The 22,334-nt window shown below is 42.0% G+C and overlaps 1 protein-coding gene across 1 annotated transcript in view; it reads right to left on the reverse strand.

Annotated features, from left to right (window-relative positions):
• Positions 1 to 691: 691 nt before the first annotated feature.
• LOC113219857 (eukaryotic translation initiation factor 3 subunit J) overlaps positions 692 to 22,334 on the reverse strand; it is a 24,741-nt gene continuing 3,098 nt past the window's right edge. Inside the window, exons 3-8 of the mRNA XM_026447905.2 lie at positions 12,421 to 12,475; positions 11,822 to 11,913; positions 8,347 to 8,461; positions 5,350 to 5,511; positions 2,555 to 2,628; positions 692 to 1,874 (exon numbers count right to left, since the gene is read on the reverse strand). Coding sequence (XP_026303690.1) covers positions 1,743 to 1,874; positions 2,555 to 2,628; positions 5,350 to 5,511; positions 8,347 to 8,461; positions 11,822 to 11,913; positions 12,421 to 12,475 — 630 coding nt within the window. The 3' untranslated portion in view covers positions 692 to 1,742. The remainder of the gene's footprint in view (positions 1,875 to 2,554; positions 2,629 to 5,349; positions 5,512 to 8,346; positions 8,462 to 11,821; positions 11,914 to 12,420; positions 12,476 to 22,334) is intronic.

Here is a 22,334-nt window from a genome sequence, read left to right on the forward strand (position 1 = left end):
TTTGTTAATTCCTCAAATCACTCAGATGGTCTTGTTTTCCACTCGGTAAGTAGTCTACAGAGCTTTGACGTTCCTATTTCCTATATAAGAGAAATTTAAAACATTTTTTGTTCTTTCTGTCTTAGGGGAATAAAAAAAACACTAACCACACATTTGGTTAAACTGCTTAGGAGAAGACATAATAAAGATTCCCCAATCTTTTTTTTTTTTCTGAGACGGAGTCTCGCTCTTGTCGCCCAGGCTGGAGTGCAGTGGCCGGATCTCAGGTCACTGCAAGCTCCGCCTCCTGGGTTCACGCCATTCTCCTGCCTCAGCCTCCCGAGTAGCTGGGACTACAGGCGCGCCTGCCACCTTGCCTGGCTAGTTTTTTGTAATTTTTAGTAGAGACGGGGTTTCACCGTGTTAGCCAGGATGGTCTCGATCTCCTGACCTCGTGATCCGCCCGCCTCGGCCTCCCAAAGTGCTGGGATCACAGGCTTGAGCCACCGCGCCCGGCAAAGATTCCCCAATCTATACTTAGCCATAAACCTGAGTTATAGGCTCAGTTACTCCAAATAAATAGTTCTTATAGGTACTTAATTAGGCCTTAGTATCTAAATAACAAAATAATTTCCCCAAATAAATAAGAGGAAGGCAGCCCTATATCTTTGTTGCTCTATGGTGACATTATTAACGACCTGGCAAATCACTCGTTTTAAAGCTGTAACTATGTCAAGCATTTATTAAGTATGTAGAGAGCTGTAGCCCAAGAGCTGTGTTCTGTACTCTCAAAAAGTATCTCTTGGGAGGTAACACAAAATTTAAGTCCTCACAATAGTGATTTTATTAAATTAGTTGCTTTATAAAACATTGCAGATGTCATAATTGTTAACATAACAATTTACCAAACTGTAGTTAACTGGTGCAGTTTGCTGAGCATGTTTTATAAAGGAAAGGAAATGCCAAAACCCTGGTAAAGTTGTTCCGTTGCAGCCTAAGAGAACAAAGATTTGTTTCTCAGACACTTAAATCAGTCAAATAAAAATTTAAGTTTCCCTCCCCCACCTGAAGCACTTCATCAGTAGAAATAGCCTGATAAATAACTAGACAGTCTTTGCACTCAAGAGATTCCACAACATGTAATGCAATAATGGAAAGGTTACCTTCTTTAGCTTCAAAGCTGGAGGGTTTTGGTCATTTTAATTTTATATCAAACTAGTGCTTTTCAGCCGCAGTGTCTTCACTCTGAGATAGACAGTCTTCTTCACAATGTATTTTTAATGTCCTCATGTTCAATTTTAAGACAAAGCAATTTTAATACTAGGTGCACACCACATGCCCTTGCTGCAAACTGCTTTTCTTGACAAGTTACGAAGTAGTTCAAGGAGGTATGGTTAAGGCTGTATTACTGAATGGTGCTGGTAAATACTACACAGTTTTTTTGTCATGTTGCAACCTTTATGTTTCCAATTTATTTAGTGACTGCTGCTATGAAATCAGATAGCAACAATGACAACATTATTAGGTTTGTTTTGAACTATGATTTAGTAGCAACTTAGGTTCCAATTTTAACCCCTTGGCAGCAAGATCCAAGTTCCCTCATTTGCACATTAGCACCTAAGTGTCAAGGGGTTAAATAACCAGCACAAAATATACTGCACTTCTGATTGTAGCATTTGGCAGAACTGAAAGGAAAGGAAGTTGTGCTACATGGTCAAGGGATTGTGGGCAACATAAAGATGATACCAAGAAAAGATAAAATGTCACATGAAGTCTTCATAGTCTTGTACATATCCTCCATCATAACCACCATAATCTGCCAGATCATCTTTCATGGTGGCTTTTAATCCCCCTCCAGGAACCACACCTTTCTTCTTCTTTTTGGCTTTGCTTTGCTAAAGATGAAAGAGAGTTAATTCATGAAACTTTATGTGCTATGGGCATCTTACCTGGTATAGCAACCCTCATAGACACACAAAAACCTTTAGTCCCAGACACACTAGTTCTGTAAGGGACAACCGAGCCTACATGTTTTGAACCTGAACAGGTCTCTAAAAGGTCTCCCAGAGTCAGTCTTTCCAAAACTTGATCTGGGTCCTTGTTCCTGCTCTGGATACCTAGCCCACCAGCAGGGGTCATAAGTTATTGGTAGAAAGCCTCAACTTCACTGAAGCAAATTTAGAAAAGTGTGGATAAGTACCCCCCAATTTAAAATCACAAAGCTAACCTTTACTTGACATCTCTTACTTTTATAAATATTCTGCAAAGTGAGTATTATTGTCCCTATTTTAGAAGGGAGAAAACTGAAGCTTAGAAAAGCTGATTTACCTATAGCTATTAAGTGGCAGAGCTAGTACATGAACCCAGTCTATGATTTTGCTATTTCTGTGAAACATGTCTGGAAACAAAAGGACAGTAATAGCACCCATACTCCTGTTCTAGTCTAACTTAAATGGTATTAGTGAGTTGCTTGACTTTTAAGTAATTAGGACAGGCTCCTATTACATTTGTTGAATGTCAGACCTATAACCCCACTCTAATTTAATACACATTTCCCTACACAGCTTGCTCTTACCTTTTCCTGCTTCTGTTTTTCACTGCAAAGCACAGTCAGTGAATTGGTAATTTTTTTCAAGTCATCAATTTCCACTTAAAAAAAAAAAAGGCATACCATTAAACGTGAATTTTTAAGCATTTTGAAAAGTTAAAGCTAAATATATACATTCCACATATATCTATATATCCCAAAATGTACATTCCAAAAGTGTTATGAGAAGTCCAATTTATTCATTGTTAAACTTCAGTAACTTTGAAAGGACCATGAATTTCTTCTTTTTAAACCTAAGGTGGCCGGGCACAGTGGCACATGCCTGTAATCCCAACACTTTGGGAGGCCTAGGTGGGTAGATCACTTAAGCCCAGGAATTTGAAACCAGCTTGGGCAACACAGCTAGACCCAGTCTCTTGAAAATAAAATTTATTTATAATGATGACCTGTAATCACCAATACACCACTGTTCAACCAAATAGAAACTGTCTTTTATAGCTCACAATGCTCCCTACTGTCCTTACTTAGTCTAAACAAATGGGGGAGGATAACATGCCCTTCCATTAACATACCCCCAGTAATCAGTGAGAACAGACAAATAAATATGGAATAACTATTATTATTATTTATATTATTTTTTATTTTTTGAGATGGAGTCTCACTCTGTTGCCCAGGCTGGAGTGCAGTGGCACCATCTCGGTTCACTGCAAGCTCTGCCTCCTGGGTTCATGCCATTCTCCTGCCTCAGCCTCCCAAGTAGCGGGGGACTACAGGTGTCCGCCACCACACCCAGCTAATGTTTTGTATTTTTAGTAGAGATGGGGTTTCACTGTGTTAGCCAGGATGGTCTCAATCTCCTGACAGGTGATCCCCCTGCCTCGGCCTCCCAAAGTGCTGGGATTACAGGCATGAGCCACCACGCCCGGCCTATTTTATTTTTTTTGAGACGGAGTCTCGCTCTGTCACCAGGTTGGAGTACAGTGGTGTGATCTCGGCTCATTGCAACCTCCACCTTCCAGATTCAAGTGATTGTCCTGCCTCAGCCTCCTAAGCAGCTGGGATTACAGATGTGCACCACCACACCCAGCTAATTGTTGTCTTTTTTTTTTTTTTTTTTTTTTTTTTTTTAGAAGAGATGGGGTTTTACCATGTTGGCAAGGTTAGTCTCAAACTCCTGACCTCAGGTGATCCGCTGGCCTCAGCCTCCCAAAGTGCTGGGATTACAGGCATGAGCCACCACGCCCGGCCGGAATGACAATTCTTAAACCTACAATGACAACACCCTATCCCATGATGTCTCCATTTTCTTGCATGGGAATTAGAATGAGAACAGTGACCATCTCCATGTCCTACCAAGAAATGGTCCTATTTAGTGGACAGCATTATCAGCCTTATAAAAATATGAAGCTGGAAAGAAACACCAGTTTTTAGCTACTAGAAAGTGTTCAGTTTTGGTAAGAGAACGCCTCCAAAAACCAGAAAAAAAATAGTACATGCAGAATAAAATATCAACTCTGGGCACATTACCAATCAAATGTAGAGCCCTCAGTGTAGTGATAATTTCTCAAAGAAAACCCAATCTATTGTGTAGGATTCTTCTTTCTCCATCTTAAAAACTGCAAATAGGCTGGGCATGGTGGCTCACACCTGTAATCCCAGCACTTTGGGAGACCACGGTGGGGGGATCACCTGAGGTCAGGAGTTCCAGAGCAGCCTGGCCAACATGGTGAAACCCCATCTCTACTAAAAATACAAAAAATTAGCCAGGCGTGGTGGCAGGCACCTGTAATCCTAGCTACTCGGGAGGCTGAGTAGAAGAATTGCTTTTTTTTTTTTTTGAGATGGAATCTCACTCGTTCCCCCAGGCTGGAGTGCAGTGGTGCGATCTCAGCTCACTGCAAGCTCTGCCGCCCTGGTTCACACCATTCTCCTCCCTCAGCCTCCCAAGTAGCTGGGACTACAGGCACCCGCCACCACGCCCGGCTAATTTTTTTTTTTTTTTTGTATTGTTAGTAGAGATGGGGTTTCACCATGTTAGCCAGGATGGTCTCGATCTCCTGACCTCGTGATCCACCCACCTCGGCCTCCCAAAGTGCTGGGATTACAGACGTGAGTCACTGCGCCAGGCCAGGAGAACTGCTTTAACCCAGGAGGCAGAAGTTGCAGTGAGTTGAGATGGTGCCACTGCATTCCAGCCTGGGCAACAAAGCAAGACTCCATCTCAAAAAAAAAAAAAAAAAAAAAAACTGCAAATACTAGCAAAACTGGTTAGTCCCTTCCATACGTTCCTGCTTCACCACCCATGGCTGTCACTCCCATTCACCCTGCCCTGAAATGTATGACTCCTGTCAAGGTGTGGCACCACAACCACAGACCCAGAGAATAGGTGCCAGCCCTGTCATGCAACTTCCACCTTGTCTAATTCTGATATGTAAAAAAACAGTGGCCGAAGTCTCACCCAACCCAAATCCTACATGGCCAGAGACCTTTTTCCCTCAAAAGATACTTCCCAGCCCCTCTCAAGTGATAATCAGATAAAAAGAATAGGCCAGTATTTTACTAGCTGCTTTGCTGACAAGCCCAGGTGTCTCTTAAGGAAGCCATAGTAAAACAAGAAGTCCTCCTACCCCTACAAACAAAAAGATCCAGCACTCAAATTCACTGTGTATCTGCAGACCAACATTCACAAGGTAATTGCTAAAAACAGCAAATCATGAGTCTGTATTATAGTATCCTTGAAAATAAAAAATAACCTTCAACCTCCTGAAGATAACATCCTACTAAAAATCTACCCAGAGGGGCGAGAGATTAGAATTACTTACATGAAATACACACATCTCGAACTAAGACTTCCAAAAAACTGGCATAATATAGTGATTTTTCATATTGTGTAATTTTATCTTTTAGTAACTTTCCAAACTCTGTAAAGTCATCTCTGGAAGATGGGTTCATAGCATCTATTCCATAAACTGTATTATTAACACCTGTAGGAGAAAAGAAGCACTGAAAAGTATCAGGAGGTTAGGATTTTTAAAACTGAAACTTACAAGCCAATCAGCTATCTGAATAACCCTGTTGTTTCATTCTAAAGCAGAGGCTCTGAACCTGGAGCCACTGGAGTCATTGGATAGAATGGCTGGAGCGGGGCAGGGCGGGGTGGGGGGTGGGAGTAGGGGGGCTATGAACTTAAATCAGAAAAAAGTTACATCTTTATTAACCCGTAATTCAGCATTTCCTTCAGTTTCAATTGACTGGCAACAAATCACAGTGGTATTAGCAAAACTTGACTTACCAGGAGAGATTACACACACTCTCCTGACACATTACAGATATCTTACAATATTAATATTGTTCAGTCATCATTACTCTCAAATGACATTATTTATTAGACCTGCCACTATACCTTATTTAATGCATCCATAAGGAAGCACATAATTCTGTATCACAAATTTGTCATTTTAGTATTTTGACAGCTATTTCTGTATAACAGGTTTTCTTTATAAATAAGTATTTTATTCATTTAAAAACAATATATCAAGGCCAGACACAGTGGCTCACACCTGTAATCCCAGTGCTTTGTTTGGGAGGCCTAAGAGGGAGGATCGCTTGAGGCCAGGAGTTTGAGACCAGCCTGGGCAACACAGCAAGACTTCATCTCTACAAAAAGAAATTGTTTTAATTAGCCAGATGTGGCCAGATGTAGTGGCTCACACCTGGAATCCCAACATTTTGGGAGGCCAAGGCAGGTGGATCACCTGAGGTCAGGAGTCCGAGAGACAAGCCTGGCCAACATGGTAAAACCCCGTCTCTACTAAAAATACAAAAATTAGCCAGGCATGGTGGTGGCATGTGACTGTAATCCCAGCTACTTGGGACGCTGAGGCACGAGAATCACTTGAACCCAGGAGGCGGAGGTTGCAATGAGCCGAGACTGCACCACTGCCCTCCAGTGTGGGTGACACAGTGAGACTCTGTCTCAAAAAAATAAAATAAAATTAGCCAGGTGTGGTGATATTCACCTGTAGCCTTCACTACCCGGGAGGCTGAGGTGGGAAGATTGCTTAAGCCCAGGAGTTTGAGGCTGCAGTGAGCTATGGTCATGCCACTGCACTCCAGACTGGATGACTGAGCAAGACCCTTTCTCTAAAAACAAAACAACATATTACATTACAAAAGGGATCCTCCGTTCTTGTACAACAACACTCCCACAGTAAAGTGGGGAGAGAGGGAACAAATAGAGTAAGAAACAAAGATGGATCCTGTGAAAGTATTTGTTAGCTCCAGAAGCTAAAAAGGGGTAAACATGTTATATCCCAATAGAAGAAATATGGCCTAGGCTGGGCATGGTGGCTCCCGCCTGTAATCCCAACACTTTAGGAGGCCAAGGCGGGCAGATCACTTGAGCTCAGGAGTTCAACAACAGCCTGGGCAGCATGGTGAAACCCTGTATCTACAAAAAAATACCCAAAACACAAAAATTACCCAGGCGTGGTGGCATACACCTGTAGTCCCAGCTACTTGGGAGCCTTAGGTGGGAGGATGGCTTGAGCCCAGAGGCAGAGATCATACCACTGTACTCTAGCCTGGGTGACAGAGCCAGACCCTGTTAGAAAAAAAAAATCTGGCCCACATGAGTTTTAAACTAAGATAAGTATGCTTCTGTATCCTCCATGTCAAGTACGTTAGTTATTAACAACATCACGTGGTATTTTAGTATGAGAAACACAACAGTAAAATCCTATTAACAATGACTGTATAAATGCATGTTTTTTACCTTTTAGTCTGTAACAGGTGTCCCATGCTAGGCTTTATGCACACTTCATAAACCTGCCTCTTTAATAAACACATGGGCAGCTTTTACCATCCTAGGAAGACACATAATAACAGCCAAGAGCCCTCTATAATTAGACAAGTGCAGTTAAGACCTGCCAAGCATACAATGGTGCACAGGAGCATTCACAGCAACTCCTGGTATTTGTACAGATCCACTAACAGATAAGGTCACACTTCCCCATGAAAAGGAAAACAACCACTACAGTCAGCCTTTTGATCTGTTTAGAGTAGAGAAAGCATGAAGGTAGGGGAGATGTATCAGAATAACTAGAGCTTTCCTTCTTGGCTATAAATTGCAGTGATTTACCTGTTTCAACATGATCTTCTACTCTGAAAAGTACTCAACAGGTAATGACAAAGTTGGTTAAATGAAGTGAAGGCTTTGACTATTTCTCTAGCAATGTCTCTTACTCTGGAACAGTCTGAATGTAACTATTTATAGGATGCTGCACTTTTATCTCATGCACTAACCACAGCTGCAGACACCACACACAGAAATGGAGGCCCTCTAAAGACAGGGCATGGTAAGGGCAAAGAAGGATTGCAGAAGGAAATGACACTGAGCACAAGAAGGCACAGAAAAAGCTGCATGCCTCACCTGGAGCAACATCCTACTGTCTAAGTCTTAAGACAGCAGGACAGCCCTACAGTCCATTTCAAAGCTACAGACCTCACATTTCATGCAAATTTCATCCAGCTGATAAAAATATTCTACGCAGCAGTGAACTTCATTTGAGTCTACTCCTTTTTGCCCTTCTTGCATTGCTATAAATGACTTATCTTAATAATCTTTTACTCAAAACAATCATTCAAAAATCTGAAAATGTAATGAAATCTCAAATATACACAGAGATTAAAAACTGCTTTCTAATATCTACATTAGCCAGTATCATGTTTCTTTTAAGAAAAGGAGATGTTTTCTGAACTTCCTGGGGTCTTCACCTGTAACAGTTTAATACTGTATTGCAATCATACTCCTGTCTTACCAAAAGTTTCCTTTGCTAATTCGAGGTCTGACTCTTCCTGTAATTTCTTTAGCCGCAGTTTATCTGCTAATTGTTCTTCTGGTGTTAGCACTTTAGGTTCTTCAGGTTCTTCTAACTAAAATGAGAAAAAAGTTTTTAAAAAGCACTGGGATTATGATGCACCCAGTACCTTTCTGTATTGTATGAATTCTTAAATAAGCATATATAATTATAAATAAAAGTGAACACTGGTAATTACTGTTTCAGGCATTCCTCTAAACACTTTAGATTTTTTTTTTTTTTTAAGACAGAGCCTCACTCTGCCACCAAGGCTGGAGTACAGTGGCATGATCTTGGCTCACTGCAACCTCTGCCTCCTGGGTTCAAATGATTATCGTGCCTCAGCCTCCCGAGTAGCTGGAATTACAGGTGTGCACCACCACATCCAGCTAATTTTTGTAGTTTTAGTAGTGACAGGGTTTCACCATGTTGGCCAGGCCGGTCTTGAACTCCTGACCTCAAGTGATGTGCCCGCCTCAGCCTCCCAAAGTGTTGGGATTACAGGTATGAGTCACTGCACCCAGTCCACTTTAGATATTCTTTTTTTTTTTTTTTTTTTGAGATGGAGTTTCGCTCTGTCGCCCAGGCTGGAGTGCAGTGGCCAGATCTCAGCTCACTGCAAGCTCCACCTCCCAGGTTCAGGTTCACGCCATTCTCCTGCCTCAGCCTCCCGAGTAGCTGGGACTACAGGCACCCACCACCTCGCCTGGCTAGTTTTTTGTATTTTTAGTAGAGACGGGGTTTCACCGTGTTAGCCAGGATGGTCTCGATCTCCTGACCTCGTGATCCACCCGTCTCGGCCTCCCAAAGTGCTGGGATTACAGGCTTGAGCCACCGCACCCGGCCCACTTTAGATATTCTTAACCCAATTTTAAAGATAAACAATGGAGGCCCAAAGAAACAACCTGCGCACAATAATAGAAGGTAACACAGCTGGTAATATGACAGATTTGTACCCAGGAAGGCTGGGGTTACTTCTATAGCCTTTTTTAAAAATAAGGAATTGAGACTGTGGAAAAGGTAAAAATATTACTTTCATACACTGCTACTAAAACTATATTGTAACAACCTTTCTGGGGCAACTTGGTAATATGTATCAAGTCTTAAATAATACTTTTACATGCTTTAATCAAGCATTCTACTTCTAGGTATTTACCTTAAGAAATAAGATGCACACAAATATGTAAGCCCAAGAATGTACATTAGAGTATTCATAATTTCAAAGAAATTTACAGACAACCTAAATGTCCAACAGAATGGTTCAAAACATTTCCCCTTTTCATCATATTGTCTAATTATAAAAGTATCATTATAACAAATTTTAAAGATATAATAGTAGATGTCATTTGTTTCCCAAACCCACTTCTCTGAGATGACAGTTGACAGCTTAGTGTGTATCTATCTTCTCTTTATACTGGGATATAATTTTTTTTTCTTTTTTTTGAGATGGAGTCTCACTCTGTTGCCCAGGATGGAGATGGGGTCTCGCTCTGTCACCCTCACTCTGTTACCCAGGCACAATCTCTGCTCACTGCAAGCTCCGCCTCCCGGGTTCATGCCATTCTCCTGCCTCAGCCTCCCAGGTAGCTGGGACAACAGGCACCCGCCACCTCACCCAGCTAATTTGTTGTATTTTTTAGTAGAGACGGGGTTTCACCATGTTAGCCAGAATAGTCTTGATCTCCTGACCTTGTGATCCGCCCACCTCGGCCTCTCAAAGTGCTGGGATTCCAGGCATGAGCCACTGTGCCCGGCCGTTTTCTTCTTTTTTTTTTTTTTGAGTCAGGGTCTTGCTCTGTCACCTAGGCTGGAGTGTAGTGGTGTAATCATGGCTCACTGCAGCCTCAACTTCCTGGGCTCAAGCGATTCTCCTACCTTAGCTTCCCAAGCAGCTGATACTACAGGCACGGACCACCATGCCCAGCTCATTTTTCTACTTTTTGTAGAGACAGGGTCTCCCTATGTTGTCCAGGCTGGTCTCAAATCCATGGACTCAAGCAATATTCCCACCTCAGCCTCCCAAAGCGTTGCAATTACAGACGTGAGCAAACCACCCTGGGCTGTTTTAATTTTTGAACTATGTAAATATGTTCTCAAATAGAAAATAGGCCAGGCGCAGTGGTTCACACCTATAATCCTAGCACTTTGGGAGGCCAAGGCGGGTTGATCACCTGAGGTCAGGAGTTCGAGATCAACCTGGCCAACATGGTGAAATGCCATCTCCACTGACAATACAAAAATTAGCTGGGTGTGGTGGCACACGCCTGTAGTCCCAGCTACTCAGGAGGCTGAGGCAGGAGAATCGCTTGAACCCAGGAGGAGGTTGAAGTGAGCCGAGATCACACCATTGCACTCCAGCCTGGGTGATAAGAGTGAAACTCCATCTCCAAAAAAAAAAAAGAAAAAGAAAATAGGCTGGGTGTGGTGGCTTATGCCTGTAATCTCAGCACTTTGGGAAGTCGAAGCAGGCAGATCACTTGAGGTCAGGAGTTTCAGACCAGCCCGGCCAATGTGGCAAAACCCCATCTCTACTAAAAATACGAAGATTAGCCAGGCATGATTGCGTGTGCCTGTAATTCCAACCTGGGATGCTGGGGAATGAGAATCGCTTGAACCTGGGAGGTGGAGGCTGCAGTGAGCCAAAATCACACCACTGCACTCCAGCAGCCTAGGTAACGGAGTGAGACCCTGTCTAAAAAACAAAAACAAAAAAACCACGCAAATAAATATTTCTGATCCTGTGCCAAATAATCAAAAACAAATACATTTATATAGCTACATGGCACAGAAATGAACAATTTTTATATTTTGTTCAATATATACACTGCAAATAGAAAGTAATCCTGGCCAGGCACGGTGGCTCACGCCTGAAAGCGCAGCACTTTGGGAGGCCGAGGCAGATGGATCACAAGGTCAGGAGATTGAGACCATCCTGGCCAACAAGGTGAAACCCCATCTCTACTAAAATACAAAAAATTAGCTGGCCGTGGCTCCTGTAGTCCCAGCTACTCAGGACGCTGAGGCAGGGGAATGGCGTGAACCCAGGAGGCAGAGAGGTTGCACTGAGCCGAGACTGAGCCACTGCACTCCAGCCTGGTGACAGAGCAAGACTCCGTCTCAAAAAAAAAAAAAAAAAATCTAATCCTGTTGACTAGAATGAACTACAGGCAATGGCAGAAATCACTGACTGTAGTCACTGCGCTATCATGACTGTTCCTGAATGTTTGTCAAAACTTAAAAGACACTCATATATAAAACTGGGTTATGTTTTTGCAAAAACCATAAATCAATTTGTTTTGGATTTTACCTACCTTATGGTATCCACTTACAGTCTTTACAGAGCCCTTCAAATTGCTAGGTAATATTTGCAGCCTGTTAGAAACTATATCACTACTGATGTGAGAATTCTGTATTTTAGAAAACAAACAGTACTTACCCTCTTTTTAATTTCTTCTTGCCTTTTCTTCTGTTGCCGTTCTTTTTCTTTTATCTTCTCTGCTATTTTTTTCTTTTCTGAAATTTTTACTTCTAAAAGTAAAAAAAAAGTTTTATTGACAGTTATACTGAGTATTTGCCAGTTTATTGATGAGACAGACATGATACTTGTATACTGTTAAGAGACTAAACCTTTCCCAGCTTCAAACAGTGATTTTTCTCACAAATAATGGGAAACTTCTGGGACGACTCCTTCTCCTCTCTAACGTGACCCCTAAGATCCAAATATCTCTTCATATTTCCCCACCGTCCTATAGGCAGGGCTTAGATCATTCAACTATAATTAATGCCAAAACCTCTACCCTTTCCTCCTAACAATACCTAGCACTCACACAGAAATACAGCAGGTATCTAATCTGATTATATTTTGTGGAGATACAGAAAAGTTGCAGGGAAAACAGAATACAGTGGGAATGGAAGGACTTGGTTTCTGAATACCAAAATCTCCCATTTTGTTAGCGTTCTGTCATTTGTCTTAATACAAGTCACAAATGCTCAGCAAGACATAAAAACAAAAATGGAGGTGCCCCAGTGGCTCACCTGGTTTTACTTCTGCTTCCTCTTTTTTTTCATCATCATCGTCATCCCAGTTATCCTAAAGAAAAAGACTTCCATTAACAATTCTTGCTTTTCTGTGTGAATCTTATTATCAACTTGACTAACTCCAGAGAAGTAAGTTTGTTGGTATTTTTTGGTACTGTATTAACTTTTTAAATTAATGTAGGGAGAACTGACATCTTATAATGCTAAGCTGCCCTAACCAAGAATAACAGCTGTCTTTCCATTTGATCAAGTACATTTTTTTATCTTTCAGAAGTGTTTTAAAGTGGTTTCCCTATTAGAGGCTCTGCACATTTCTCTTTAGATTTATTCCTAAGTATTTCATCTTGCATGTTGCTACTGTAAATAGGGCATTTTCCTATTATGTCCTCTAAGTGGCTATTATTTGTGTATAAAAACATATTGGCAAGACCTGGTCTCTGCAAAAAAAAAAAAAAAAAATTTAAAAAATTAGCTGGGTGTGGTGGCATGTGCCTGTAGTCTCAGGTACTTGAGAGACTAATGTGGGAAGATCACTTGAGCCCAGGAGGGTAAGGCTGCAGTGAGTTATGATAGTGCCACTGCACTCTAGCCTGGGCAACTCACTATCATAAAGACCCTGTCTCAAAACAAATAAACAAAAATAACTACTGGCTTTTTTATATGTTAATATCCTGCTACCTTACTGAATTCATTTATCTCTTAAGTTAGATTTATCATTGCTTCTCCAGGGTTTTCCAGGTATGCTACCTTATCCGGAAACAAAAGATAGCTCTACTTCTTTACCAATCCTTAGGCCCTCACAATTGATTTATCTAATTGGGCCAGCTAAACCTCTAGTACAATGTTGAACAGCAGCAGAGGTAATGGGCATTCTTGCTTTCTTGATGGAAATGCTCTATTGTTTCCCCATGAAGTGCTATGCATCCCAACAAATTTATGCAGTAAAATTTACCAGACTTTTTTTTTTTTGAGACAGAGTTTCACTCTTCTTGCCCAGGCTGGAGTACAATGGTGCGATCTCAGCTCACTGCAACCTCCACCTCCCACATTCAAGTGATTCTCCTGCCTCAGCCTCCCCAGTAGCTGCGATTACAAGCATGTACCACCACGCCTGGCTCATTTTTGTATTTTTAGTAGAAACTTTTTTTTTTTTTTGAGACGGAGTCTTGTTCTATTGCCCAGGCTGACTGGAGTACAGTGACACGATCTCAGCTCACTGCAACCTCCGCCTCCTGGGTTCAAGTGATTCTCCTGCCTCAGCCTCCTGAGTAGCTGGGATTACCAGCGCACGCAACCATGCCTGGCTAATTTTGTATTCTTAGTAGAGACAGGATTTCACCATGTTGGTCACGCTGGTCTCGATCTCATGATCCGCCCACCTCGACCTCCCAAAGTTCTGGAATTACAGGCGTGAGCCACCACACCTAGCCCCAGACTTTTCTTCCATTGCCTCTGGATGGATTTCACGTCAATTAGAAAGTCTTTTCTTTGTTTTGTTTTGTTTTGTTTTTGAGATGGAGTTTTGCTCTTGTTGCCCAGGCTGCAACTGCTGCCTACTGGGTTCGACCAATTCTCCTGCCTCAGCCTCCCAAGTAGCTGGGATTACAGGCATGCACTACCATGCCCAGCTAACTTTGCATTTTTAGTAGAGACGGGGTTTATCCATGTTGGTCAGGCTGGTCTCAAACTCCCAATCTCAGGTGATCCGCCCGCTTCCGCCTCCACCTCCCAAAGTGCTGGGATTACAGGCATGAGCCATTTCGCCCAGCCATAAAGTTTTTTCTTACACCTAAGAATTCACCCACAATTTTTTCTAGAATGTGTAGGGTTTCACTGTTTTTTTATTTAGATCTCTGATCTATTTGGAGTTTTTGTCTTGTGTATGATGTGCGACACGGATCTAGTTGTATTTTTTTCCAAAAGGGCTACCCAGTTGTCACCGCATCATTTATTAAAAACCCTTTAATAAATAATGATTTTCTCCCTGGGCTATGGTTTGAATGTGTCCTCTAAGTTCATGTGATGAAAACTGAATCTCCAATCCAACAGTGTTGAGAAGTAGGGTCTTTCAGAAATGGTTAGAGGCAAAGCCCTCATGAATGGATTATTAATACCTTTATCTTCGGAGTAGATACCTGATAAAAGGATGAGTTCTGCAATCCTTTGTGCTCTTTTGCCGTTCTGCCACAGGATAATAGCACAAGAAGGCCCTCACCAGATGCCAGCACCTTGATATTGGACTTCTCAGCCTCCATAACCATACAAAATATATCTGTTTATAAAATACCCCATCTATTGCATTCTATTGCAGCAAAAAAAATTTTAAGATACCCGGTGACTTACCATACACTAAATGTTCATATATACTTGGTCTACTTCTGGGCTTTTGATCCTATCCCACTAATCTACTGTCTCTCCATACACCAGTACCATACTGGGGTTTTTTTTGTTTTGCTTTTTGAGATGGAGTTTCACTCTCGTCACCCAGGAGTAACCCAGGAGTGGGAGGTTGCAGTGAGTCGAGATTGCACCATTGCACTCCAGCCCAGGTACAGTGCAAGACTTTGTCTCAAAAAAAAAAGGAGTCAAGGCCGGCACATGCCTGTAATTCCAATACTTTGGGAGGCCAAGGTGGGTGGATCACCTCAGGTTGGGAGTTCAAGACCAGACTCACCAATATGGAGAAACCCCATCTCTACCAAAAGTACAAAATTTGCTGGGTGTGGTGGCACATGCCTGTAATTCCAGCTACTCGGGAGGCTGAGGCAGGAGAATCACTTGAACCTGGGAGGCAGAGGTTGTGGTGAGCCAAGATCGCGCCATTGCACTCCAGCCTGGGCAACAAGAGCAAAACTCCGTCTCAAAAAAAAAAAAAAAAAAAAAGTCTAGAGCTGATCAAGCCTTCATGGATTCCACTCTAACTCAGGGCACTTTAAAATAGATCTAGCCAGGTGCAGCAGCTCAGACCTGTAATTCCAGCACTTTGGGTGACCAAGGCGGGCAGATCACTTAAGACCAGGAGTTCTGAGACCAGCCTGACCAACATGATGAAACCCCATTTCTACTAAAAAATACAAAAATTAGGTAGGTGTGGTGGTGCACGCCCGTAATCCTAGCCACTCAGGATGCTGAGGAACAAGAATCATTTGAGCTCAGGAGGCGGAAGTTGCAGTGAGCCAGGATCGAGCCACTGCACTCCAGTCTGGGCAAGAGAGACTCTGTCTCAAAAAAAGAAAAGATCTACACTGTCTTTTCTATGCCTAACTCCATCACTGAGCTAAATATAAACCAATTATCAAACACAATTTTCTAAAAGCTCCACAAAACTTAGAAGGCTCAAGTTTAATAGGGACAGGCACAGCCCTATGATTAAAGACGGTTTTAATCATAGGTAGCCTGGCCATTGTCTCAGCAACCACCAGGCACACTATGACATGCCATTTGAAGCTGAGCGGCAAGATGGCAAATGCAAGGCAAGAGGCCCTGACGCTACTAAAGAAGCAAAGGCTGACTAATATGACTAATATGCCACACTATGACACCAAGCTTCTGGTTTCATAACACAAAGGGTCACAAATTTGTATCAGCCTAGAATATAAACTAACCAAGCCTTGATTCTTAATAAAAATCTCTAAGTCCACTAAATAAATTAAAAATTCAACATCATGATTAAGGCTGTCATACGGTCTGCAAGCATAATGAAAGGAACTTTGTATAAAAAAGTAAATGTATTTTTATAGTCACCTTACTTCAGCAATTTAACCCACAGCTCGCAGTTTTAACAGATTGAAAGCAAACCAGCTAGTCATTATCTGAATAACTATGATACTAGAGTTAGAAATTAGAGATCAAATGTTTGTATTTCGCCGTTAGTTTGCTAAGTGCTTATATTAATACATCACAGTACAAAAGGAACCAAAGAGCTAAAAATAAAAGTGAATTACTAGGCATTTTTTGTTGTTTAAATCTTCACAGAACACAAGAAAGCTGGATCTGTGAGTGATATGCAGCAGTGCTTCAGTTCATTTGCTTACTTCCAGAAGGTGCATATTTACAACCCTTCTGAGCAACAGGTGTAGTAACAAGGTTAATTCTCACCAACAGTCCTGTAAGGAAGGTCGTGTTATCCCCCTATTTTACAGAAAAGGAAACCAAGGCCCAGACACAGCATCCCACAATCTCAGTGAAAAGCTAAGGGACCTGCTCTGAATGGACCAAAGTTCTTTAAAGTGTCATAGTACAAAGTTACAGTTAGAAGAATAAGTTCTGGTGTTCTATTACACAGTAAGGTGACTATAGCTAATAACAATGTTGTATATTTCAAGATAGCTCCATGAGAAATTTTTGAATGTTACCACCACAAAGAAATGATAAATGGGCCGGGCGCGGTGGCTCACGCCTGTAATCCCAGCACTTTGGGAGGCCGAGGCGGGCGGATCACAAGGTCAGGAGATCCAGACCATCCTGGCGAACACGGTGAAACCCTGTTTCTACTAAAATACAAAAAATTAGCCAGGCATGGTGGCGGGCGCCTGTAGTCCCAGCTACTCGGGAGGCTGAGGCAGGAGAATGGTGTGAACCCAGGAGGCAGACGTTGCAGTGAGCCGAGATTGCACCACTGCACTCCAGCCTGGGCGACAGAGACAGACTTTGTCTCAAAAAAAAAAAAAAAGAAATAAATGATAAATGTTTAAAGTGATGAAATAGTAATTACAATGTATACATGCATTGAAACATCACAATATACCCCATAAATATGTACACTGTGTCAAATTACAAAAACAATTTTAAAAAAGTTTTAAATAACTAAACATTTGATCTTTTTATTAAAAATTTTAAAAATGATTTACTTTTTTAAAAAGCATGTTTTAAACACTTGCCTACAAAGTTCGTGGTTTGGTGGAGTTCAGTTCACTGTAATAAAACAGCTTACAACCCATCTTTAGAGTAACATGCTGAGATTCGTCCTTTAAATGTATACATGTAAACAGCTTCATTTAAGGCTTTAAACACAGTATTAAGGAAGGTCTTTAAAAAGTATGTTTTAAACACTTGCTTAGAAAATTCAGAGTCTGGTAAACAATTTAATTCACTGGAATAAAGCAGCTCACAATGCAAAATAATAATAAAAATAGTATTATAGTAAATATGACTTCTTCCCTGAGTCTTGAAGTATAAAATAACTAACCTGGAACTAAGTCCCTTTCCTGGAAACTGGGAATCTCATTAAAGGGAAGGATTATGACACATATTAAGATATGTCCAGCTGGAGGTATACTGGTTACCAACCTTCTCACTTAAATTGCCTACAGTGGTTCTTTACCTATCTTTTTTTTTTTTTTTTGAGACAGAGTCTCACTCTGTCACCAGAGTGACAATCTTGGTTCACTGCAACCTCTACCTCCTGGGTTCAAGCGATTCTCCTGCCTCAGCCTCCCAAGTAGTTGGTACTACAGGTATGCACCATCACACCCAGCTAATTTTTGTGCTTGTAGTAGAGATGGGGTTTCACCATGTTGGCCAGGATGGTCTTGATCTCTTGACCTCGTGATCTGCCTGTCCCAGCCTCCCAGTGTGCTGGGATTACAGGCGTGAGCCACCGTGCCCGGCCCCTCCCAACTTTTTTTTTTTTTTTTTTGAGACGGAGTTTCACTCTTGTTGCCCAGGCTGGAGTACAATGGCACGATCCCGGCTCATTGTAGCCTCACTGCCTCTTGGGTTCAAGCGATTCTCCTGCCTCAGCCTCCCAAGTGGCCAGGATTACAGGTATGCGCCACCACAAACTGGCTAATTTTGTACTATTAGTAGAGACGGGGTTTCTCCATGTTGGTCAGGCTGGTCTTAAACTCCCGACCTCAGGTGATCCACCCACCTCAGCCTCCCAAAGTGTTGGAATTACAGGCGTGAGCCAGCACGTCTGGCCCAGGTGGCTCACGCCTGTAATCCCAACACTTTGGAAGGCCGAGGCGGCTGGAATATCTGAGGTCAGGAGTTCAAGACCAGCCTGGTCAACATGGCGAACCCTTGTTTCTACTAAAAATACAAAAAAAATTAGCAGGGCATGGTGGTGTGCACCTGTGGTCCCAACTACTCAGGAGGCTGAGGACCAAGAATCACTTGAACCCAGGAGGCAGAGGTTGCAGTGAGCCGAGATCATGCCACTGCACTCCAGCCTGGGTAACAGAGAAAGCCTCCATTTAAAACAGAAAGAAAAAAAAAGACAAAAGAAAAAAACTGGTCTGCAAGCCTCTGGTACTAAGAGGTCAAGAAGGAAGAAGTATGGCTGAAAAGAGGGAGCGCCATCTCAATACCCCCAAGGTAAACAAACAAACTCAACATAAGAGCACTTTTGTATAATGTTGATGCTCCTCAGTTACCCTTTCCAGAAAAACATCACCCCCAGCCCACCCATATCATGGCTCCCTCAGCACATTCACACCAACTGTATGTCCACCTCTATCCCTGTCCCTAGTTTCTCCCATCAAAGCATAAACCTTACCCCAGACACATATCAGTACAGACATAATGAAGCTACCTTGACATTCTCTACTCCATCACAGAATGGATTTTAGTAGCAAAAGAAGTGGTTCTGGCCAGGAGCGGTGACTCATGCCTGTAATCCCAGCACTTTGGGAGGCCAAGGCAGGTGGGCCACAAGGTCAAAAGATCGAGACCATCCTGGCCAACACGGTAAAACCCCGTCTCTACTAAAAATACAAAAATTAGCTGGGTGTGGTGGCATGCACCTGTAGTCCCAGCTACTTGGAAGGCTGATGCAGGAGAATCGCTTGAACCAGGGAGGCAGAGGTTGCAATGAGGTGAGATCACTTCACTACACTCCAGCCTGGAGACAAGAGTGAGACTCCGTCTCAAAAAAAAAAAAAAAAAAAGGGCTGGGTGCAGTGGCTCACACCTGTAATCCCAGCACTTTGGGAGGCTGAGGCAGGTGGATCACCTGAAGTCAGGAGTTCGAGACTAGCCTAAACAATATGGAGAAACCCCATCTCTACTAAAAATACAAAATTAGCCGGGCGTGGTGGTGCATGCCTGTAATCCCAGACACTCAGGAGGCTGAGAATCTCCTGAGGCAGGAGAATCGCTTGAACCCGGGAGGCGAAGGTTGCGGTAAGCTGAGGTGGCGCCATTGCACTCCAGCCTAGGCAACAAGAGCAAAACCCCGTCTCAAAAAAAAAGAAAGAAGTGGTTCTATCAACATGTCCCAAGAAGAGCCATGACATCTGTTCCTCAATTCATAAAAGGACTATCCAAACCTTGACTGTCACTCTCTCCCCAAAGTGCTTACAAGTCTGCCCTGAAGTTACTACCAAACTAGCACTAAGCCCTTAAAGAAAGGAACGTAGTAAGTGTCATCAAAAAGAGACTAGTCACACTTCCAAACAGATGTAATTATAAAAGCAAAAGGCCAGGTAGCTTTCCCCAGGAAATTAGAGTTTTTGTTTCCATCCTTATAAAATTAAGTGCCTGAAAAGTAGATTTAAGGTAGAATGTTCACCACGCTGCTTCAAACAATATGCCCAATTTTCTGTAAACACTAGGAGTCTGTAAATTCCAGCAGCAAATTCAGATAAAATGCAAAAAGGGTTCCTAGAGAAACAGCTAAAATTAACTTAAAATATGGAGCAAGTCTACAACTCACTTCAAAGAGCCCTAAATGGTTATTTGATGCAAGAGACTACCTATGAACATCCAATTAAATCCCTTACCCAATTATTTTTGGCAGCCAATTAATATTTCAACTATAATATCCAATTTATCTTCAAAAGAATCACCCAGGCTGCTCTCCTAAAATGGCTAGCTTCTTAGAATAGGGCCTGTTTATAAACTACTTGCTTATCTATACTCTTGCCCTGCAGATACACACCCATCATTTAGGCCATTTCTATGAAAGAGATGACTGCTTTTTAACTTTAAAATCTGCTTCCTAATTGAACACATTATTAGAAGCAAAGCAGAAAACTTTAAATCTTGCTTTCTTTTTATTTCTAACAATGTGGCCAGTAGTTAGCTGGTTCTGTCTTCATAATATAAAACTACATTATGTCACATGCAATGAGAACACATTTAGGGCTGAAAATGCTTTCCAACTTAAGCAAGATATATTTATAGACTGTCAAATAGAAGTAGCTTCAAATGAGCAATAAAACTCTTTGCCCTATAGCAACAGCCTAGGAACTAACATATACTCCTTTCCTTTTTTCTTTAAATAATTTGGTTTAGGTAAAACATAATCTCTTGCTGGAAAAAAAAAAAAAAGCCTTTAATTGGTGTTCTGTAAGCTGTGCAGTTCTACTCTGAGAGAACTCAGAACTGTGCAACGAGATCTTGGCAAGTGTAGACTTCCAGCAAACTTTCAGTTTTTTAAAAGCCAAAATGTTCTTCCACCATCTCGGAATTATGCTGGGTGTCTAAAAGCCAAGGTGCCTGCCTTAGTAAATTCTACTTCATTTAATTCAATTCATTAAGCTTTTAACATACTACAATGGATCAGCACTCAGCTGAGTTCCATCTCAATGCCTACCTGTCTCATATTCAGGACAGTTATCAATCTACTTTCAACTCCCGGCTAAGCAATATCAAGACACTGAACACTAAACAAGTGGTTTATTCACAATGATCCATCATGACGAGAAAATATTTTTCAATAACAAACATGCTTCCCAATTCAAAACTTGCTAGTTTATAAGAGTGGCAAGGTATGAAATGATATGATTGAGATTTTCTTGAAAATAATCTGGTTGGAGGAGGAAAGTGGGGATACAGAGGAAACAAGACAGGTCACTGGCTTATTAAATGTTTCTCTCTACTGCATGTTTGGAATTTTTCATAAGTTACACATACACATACAGACACTCTCTTCAAAATACCCATTTACTGGCAAAATGCCCACCTTCTGGGTATTCCCCAGTAATTTCACATTTCTGTAAAATACAGATCCTATTCTTTAGAAGTTGTTTCCAACCCTTGAAAAACGTCCTTATCTGGTAGATTCAAACTATTTATTGGAATAGGATCCTAACAGAGGGTGAACGAGTAGGATGAGACAGGCTCAACTAAGTCTGTTCTTTAGGATCACTCTCTCTTTAAATGTATTGGGGTCTTGCTATTTTGCCCAGGCTGGCTTCAAACTCCTAGGCTCAAGCAATCCTCTTGCCTCAGCCTCTTCAGGATCTTTTAAAAGAAATGCTGTATGGTTACAGAGGCAAATGCCTGAGATGGCTGAACACAGCTAGAAGTTTCTGCAAACTCTGCACCCTTTGAATAAATCTAGCTTCTAAACTGTTGTACTGAAATGCTAGGAGACTAGTAAAATGGAGTACAAGTTATGTTGTCCTTGCTTCCAGTAGGTACTCACTGCCTTCTCAGTCAACACATCCTACATATCATACCAGAAATGAGGAAGGAGTCATATATGCCAAGTGAACAATTCTTCCCACTGCCTCTGCACAACTATCAGGATAGGAAAAAAGGTAAATAAAGCCAGGGTGATGGGAAAATATGCTCCCAAGTTCTCATCTTTTTAACTGGGGAAAAGCATAGCCTTTTCTCTCCATATATATTAATAGTTGTACAGTTTAACCTAAGTCCACTTCTGCCACTGACAGACAGCTATTTGAAAAGTCAAGGACAGCCAGGCGCAGTGGCTCAAGCCTGTAATCCCAGCACTTTGGGAGGCCGAGACGGGCGGATCACAAGGTCAGGAGATCGAGACCATCCTGGCTAACACGGTGAAACCCCGTCTCTACTAAAAATACAAAAAAATTAGCTGGGCGAGGTGGCGGGCACCTGTAGTCCCAGCTACTCGGGAGGCTGAGGCAGGAGAATGGCGCGAACCCAGGAGGCGGAGCTTGCAGTGAGCTGAGATCTGGCCACTGCACTCCAGCCTGGGCGAC

Source organism: Piliocolobus tephrosceles, unplaced genomic scaffold (assembly GCF_002776525.5).
Source record: "Piliocolobus tephrosceles isolate RC106 unplaced genomic scaffold, ASM277652v3 unscaffolded_109, whole genome shotgun sequence".
NCBI classification, from domain to species: domain Eukaryota; kingdom Metazoa; phylum Chordata; class Mammalia; order Primates; family Cercopithecidae; genus Piliocolobus; species Piliocolobus tephrosceles.